The sequence below is a fragment of the Rhipicephalus sanguineus genome, chromosome 8 (assembly GCF_013339695.2).
Source record: "Rhipicephalus sanguineus isolate Rsan-2018 chromosome 8, BIME_Rsan_1.4, whole genome shotgun sequence".
Taxonomy (NCBI): domain Eukaryota; kingdom Metazoa; phylum Arthropoda; class Arachnida; order Ixodida; family Ixodidae; genus Rhipicephalus; species Rhipicephalus sanguineus.
Window position 1 is genome coordinate 87943112 of NC_051183.1, and position 6181 is coordinate 87949292.

A 6181-nucleotide genomic window follows, 5' to 3' on the forward strand; every position below is an offset into this window, starting at 1 on the left:
TTATGTAATTTGCATTGGGTGACGCCCGCTCGCTCTTTCCCTCTCCCATCATGCTGTATAACATACGTTGACGTGGGAGAGAGACGGGGGGGGACAGCCAAGAACTTTACTGAGACCCCGAGGAAATGGATCATGCGCTTATGGGCTTCCTTGGCAACCAATACAAGTGCACTTGCGAGGAACCCACTACGCTATAAATCATTGTAATTTTACTGAGACACAGAGGAAATGGATCATGCGATTATGGGCTTCCTTGGCAACTAATACAAGTGCACTTGCGAGGAACCCACTACGCTCTGAATAATTGTAATTTTTGAGAAGTAGGGCAGCAGGCACGGTGCCATTTTTCGTCATTTTACGGAGAGCCGTGGTACCTGCTAAACGCATGTAAGGCATTATGCGCACTTTGTTGATGCTGTGCCTGATGACGACGAAGAATTATGGCACAGCTCTTTGTAATGGGTTGGAAGCATTTCACAACCTACTCGTTGCGCAATTCGCATTGTGTGACGCCTGGTTACAGAATTCGCGTTGTGCGACGCTTGGTGCTTATTTTACTCTTCTACCACGCTATATTACATAGGCTAATGTGGTTCCTTCCCGACATGAAGCCTGTATAGAACCTGTTTGCAAAGCAGTTTCAAGCACCGGCATGGCTCAGAGGTTGAATACCGGGCTCTCACGCTGAGGGCCCGGGTTCGAACCTCGTTCCATCCTGGAATTTTTTTCTTTAGTTTTTTTCTATTTCGAGCGATACTGGTTACGGACACCGGCGGCGGCGGACAACTACGGCGCCAAAAACGGCCGGTGAAATGATCTCATAACAGCTTTCGCTGTAAAAAAATGTTCTTTCTGTGCTCGCGAATGGTGGGAAAGCTGTCCAAGGCATGCGGCAGTGATTTGTAGTGCAACATTTGGTTCCAGAAACGTTGGCGTGGTGTGTCAACTCTGACAGGGCGACTCTGTCAACTCTGACAAACAGCATCTTTCTCTCCCTTTTTTTAGGTTGAAGCATTGCATCTCGTTGCTTCGTTTCAATGTGGTGTTGTGAAGTAAATAATATGCGTAGTAGCCATACCAAGCCCGTATGCGCACCTAAGCGTATATACTAGTACATGACACGTACTTACTGATGTCCAGGGTAGTCAAAAGTCATCCATCTTCTGTAGTAATAAAACCTGATCATGCAAATTATATAAACGTATGGATCGAAACTGGGCGATCGTGGAGGAGGGGCAACAACACGTGTGATGCAGAAAGCTTCAGGTATGGGAGGTGAGAAGTGTGCACTCGAGTATCTGAGGATACTCGAGTGCGAAAAATCGAGTATCTGAGGGATATTTCTGCCACACAACAATATTCGTCATCCGGCTTGCTCGCGTTTCCTTTCTTGAAAACCCGGCTCTGGACACTTTCCTATGAAGAATGATATGTCACGATGATAACGCGCGCGCCGTTGGTGAACGGGAGGTGCCGGGACCGCGATGATAGCGCGAGGAAAGCACGCGAGGTGGATGACGCCTACTGTTGTGTGGCAGAAACATTCCCGAAATACTCAATTTTTTTCTTAGAGTGGGATAACACGCATCGCATGCTGCCGTGCAGATATCAGCGGTTGTGTGACGTCGCACAAGCGCTGATATCTGCGAGACAGCATGTGATGCACGTTATTATAGTAAGGCTCAATGCAATATACAGGGGACGTCACGGAAATTTAATGCCCGTCTCTCACACTGCGGCTCGTTATGTCCCATGAGAAGTCTTGTCCCTGACCGTATAACTTAATGTGTTGGCAAGTGTGCAGATGACTTTCGCTTCCCAGTTTTACGCAGCGTGTAAGATGCTGCTAACTTTTTCTACAGAAGTGTTCAAAAGAATGGTTTAACACAGATTTGCATGGCCTTTTAAAAACTAAAATAAAAATTCAGAAGTGACCTGCACGTTTAAAAAATGCGCAACTAGCAACACTGTCGTATGCAACAAAGTTACCCCAAGCATAGCTTGAGAATTACGTCGCGACCATTTCTGACATCAAAGCAATTATCAAGTGCGATAGCAGCAGTGTTTTAGCAAAGTCATAATCGGCGGAGCTTACCAGCGCCGTGCAGGAGCCCTTTCCTGAGTACCTATTGTTCGTCGCCATTTGGTGCAATAATACTTTTGGTGATGGTTACATTCATCCCTGCATTTAACCATAAACATTAACTTTCTGAAGCAACGTTCGAAGTTGCGGTTCGCACTGGATAGGATTTAACCAGCTATTTTTAGCTAACATTTGCCTAAACTCAGGTGTAAGAGCATTTTGCAGTTTTCTCTAGTAAATTTTTGCCGTCGCAGAGAGGAATATAATCCCCGGCCATCTGCCTGGCTAAAAAGTACCCATATTGTAGCACGCTACAACGCATGGCACGTTCCGAGGCACGAGAGGGAATCTCCCGTAACCGAGGATGAGAGAATAATGCGAATGATTATTCGCTACAAAGAAAAGGCACCCTGCCATACGTTGCCGAACTTATGTTCCAGTTTTTTAGGTTCTCTCACTGCGGTACACAGAAAAACCAGGTTCATTGTTTACCTGTCTATTGATATGAAGGAGTGAGAATAGCTGCTGCATAGCACTATGCATGATTCGAATGAGAACGATTAAGTACATATGAATAGCCGGATACAACTTAATAAGCACGGAGAGGCCGGCCCAGACGACCGGAGCGCAGCAGCCGATCGCCTTCGCGACTAACGAAATGGTCCCGCTCTTGCACGCGGTGATGTTCTCCTTAGGCGGGGTCACCGGCTGTCCAGCTCATGACGTCAGTCAGGAATACAGGCCCATTGGTGCAGGCTTGCGTTCATCCGCCTTTGGGGAGAAAATGCCGCGGACTTCTAAAGTTGTATCCGACTATATAAATATTTGCTCACCTCGACTATTGGGAGAATGGCATGGTTGTCAAGCTGATTTTCTTCTGCACGAGAAGTCTCAGCATTAATACTGAAAAATAGAAACATGGCGGCAATGATCACTTTTAGCACGCGCATCTCAGCGAAGCAGCGGTTCATTGTCAAGTGATCTGTAAAGAGCGAGGAAAGGAATCGCCGCCTTGTGTATGTCGCTGAACGTAAACAGTTGACAATCGTCAATTTTGAGGAAATATGCGTTACAAATGTGTTCCTTTTTTTCGTTTTCCAATTATGATATTTTTGTTAGATGAAAGCTATATGACATTCACTAGTGTGGACGTCATATAGCTTCCTAGTACATAGCATTATACCGTGTTTACTCGAAAATTGGTCGAGCACGAATATAGGTCGACCCGTATCTTTTTAAATCACAAAACAAAATTCAGATATAGCACCCTGGTATTTACAATAACTTTTCCTCAGCCCTCTGGTCGCTTCCAGGAGCTTCATCTTCACCAGAAGTGTACGGAAAGTTGTCGTCGTAGGATGCTTGGCAGGCATGCTCGGCTTCCCAGATGACATCGTCCTCGCTGCCATCGAACGTTCCAAATGCAACACTTTTCAAATCCAGTCTCGATTGTTTCCGCTGGCAAGTCTTTCCGCGCGTCATTCACCCACGTCAAGATTTCACTGAGGGGTGTCTTCTTCAGGCGTCCCGCCGCTGTCATGGCGGCATCGTGCTTCGTAAACCACTTTCTGTAGAACTCTGCGACCCGGTCCTTAAAGAGATTGTTGACGGCTACGTCAAGAGGCAGTAGCTCTGACGTCATGCCATTGTTTAAAGAACAGCAGGCGCGGCAGGTCAACGCCATTAGCGGGTGTTTTTGCTCGCTTTAGTCGCGAACATAGGTCAAGATTATTTCGTCACGAATATAGGTCGATAGCTGATTAAGGGCAACATTTAAAAAAAAAAGGTCGACCTTTGCCCGCATAAATACGGTAGCTTTTTTAGTACATCAAATATATGACCAGCAATATTCTCCTCTAATAGGATTCCTTGAAATTATCTCATGGATACTCTTGACTGTCGATACATTAGCGGCTAACCCGACACATGTAGTGTTTTCAACTAATATATCACTTGAGCTATGCTCAGCCAGCACTCCTTTCATAAATCAATATGTTGGTATTGTACTGCAATCAAGAAGCCGTGACGCTGTTCATGTGCTTTGTGTTCCGTTGTATGAATATGCTAATTTTCTTCACCATAACCATTCAGACAGCTGCAGACAGGAATTCCTGCAACGTCTCAGTAACTATTTTTAACAGCACGTGATGCTCGATAACAATCTTGATAGCTATTTGGGGAATACAGTGGATGAATTTATAACCATGTAACGCATCACAACCAAAAAGTGAATAATGTAACTGGTAGAAACGACTATTAGCGCTGTCTAACAAAATGGTTTCTCCCCGTAAGAGCTTCTCTCGCGTATGGTGTGTAGGCTGCAGGCATATGGTGAGTGGCGCCCACACAGAACCTAGCTAACGGGGCTTTCGACATCCTCCCACGCTGAGTATTGCAGCGCTGAGCCATGTCCGGAGAAAATGTGATTCTTGGCATTGAGCCGATGCCTTGTGTTTGGAGCTTTCAACCTTTCTGAAAGAGCTTACTCAACCGTTTGGCCTCGCCATCCTGTAGACGGCACCCCGCAGACCCTGAGGAAATTGATGGTCGCATTTTCCTGTCCCCTCCCATATTTTAGATGTGAAGCATCTCTTGGTCGGGGGTATATCCCGCGGCCTTGGCCTGGGCGTGCGCACTCACAATACGCATGTGCAACTCTCCTCTTTCTCTTTCTCCAACAGCTGCGCGTTACTCTCTCCCCTTCTCTCCCAGCACCTGGTTGCGCTTCTCCTGCGTTCTCGCGTGTGCTCTCGCGGCGCATGCGCTACTCTCCTCCTCTAATCTTCTCTCCTTGAAGTGGCATAGCGCTGCGCGCGTTCAGTCCAGCGCTTGCTTCGGTTGACTCCTCTGAAATGCGGGGTTGACATGCCGAAATTCTTTCCTGCGCATTGCCGTGAGCGCGCCAGCGCATGCGAATCCCCTCCCCCTCACTCTATTCTCCTTCGCTGCCCTCCTCTTGTGCGCCTGTCGATCGCGTTCCCGGCTCACCCTGTGTGAATTAACGGCCAGGCTAGAGGGAAGACACGACGCGCGCAGTGTTCCTCTTCGCGTCCCACGACGCGAGGTGGGTAGCATGCCCAACAAACGCCAACGGAACGCGATTGTGCAAGTGCTCCGGCTTCGCATCGCCCCATGGTCCCCTTTAGCGGGAGATGGTGTAACTTTTTTCTTTTATGTCTTCTTTCTCTACTGCCCTGTTACTTCCCCATCTTCGCAGGCGGCTCGGGTTTGCAGTGTCTATATGTCTTCTCTTGGGCATAATACGCTAGGTTGTAGTGGCATTGCATGGCTGGCGTCTGAAGCCTTGCAATTGTTACAGCGTCCTGTAGTTGGATCCATGGTCGGTGACCGCTATTGCTGCTGAAGTATACAAATTTTACAACGAGAACACCTACATTTCTCCTACACGATCGTTACCATCTCAAGAGGACCCACATTGAAGAATTAACTTGTTTCAACCGACCTAGAACAACCGTCCCAAAATTAAATGTCATCCAGAGCGAAAACCCAGACAAACAAGCCAGATCAGTTGCGTCGTTTCTTGAGGGAAAGGCCTTGAGTGGTGTCTGAGGCCCGGCTGATAATCATTTTTTATGCTTATTAAGGCAAAAGCCTTAGATTCCTCATCAAGCGCGGAAACTGTATGTCGGCGGCGTCGGCGTCCCTCACGAGCAGCGTCAACACGAGTGATGCAAAAAAATCACAGTCGATCTCGCTGTCATAAGAGTTGGTATAACACGAAATGAAAGCTTGTCTTCACAGAATTATAGTTAAATATTTATTGTACATTGACGTTTGAGAGCTTGCACATTGTCTATTGGCGTTTGGCAGCTATATCCCTGTTTGGCGTAGATGTACCCAGAATAACGCCTAGTAGCAGATCCCCATTCCGACAACTAACCTCAAAGATCATGATTTATACTTTGAGGTAGCTGAAGTAGTTAAAATACACCTGGACAGAGCATATGCTGAATCTCACGCGCAGATGGCATCAACAAGCACTTTAGAAATGTACTCGATATGGACCAATTCAGTCTCATTATTTGAGGTGAAGTTAATTTAGGTACGCCTGTGCTCATGCATTCACCACACAGCGCT

General features: G+C 46.9%; 1 protein-coding gene across 9 annotated transcripts in view; it reads right to left on the reverse strand.

Annotated features, from left to right (window-relative positions):
- Nucleotides 1-3654, reverse strand: part of LOC119402198 (uncharacterized) — a 43546-nt gene extending 39892 nt beyond the window's left edge. For 8 of the 9 annotated variants that reach the window (XR_005185674.1, XR_005185672.1, XR_005185671.1 and 5 more), the window contains exons 1-2: nt 3363-3654; nt 2917-2986 (exon numbers count right to left, since the gene is read on the reverse strand). Coding sequence is in view for 5 of the 9 variants with exons in the window: in XM_037669318.1 (XP_037525246.1) it covers nt 2917-2986; nt 3363-3565 (273 nt within the window). In the remaining 4 variants the exon portion in view is untranslated. Of the gene's footprint in view, nt 1-2916; nt 2987-3350 lie in introns of all 9 variants that reach the window. The other variant, XR_005185673.1, reaches the window with a different exon arrangement.
- Between the last annotated feature and the right edge of the window lie 2527 nt (nt 3655-6181).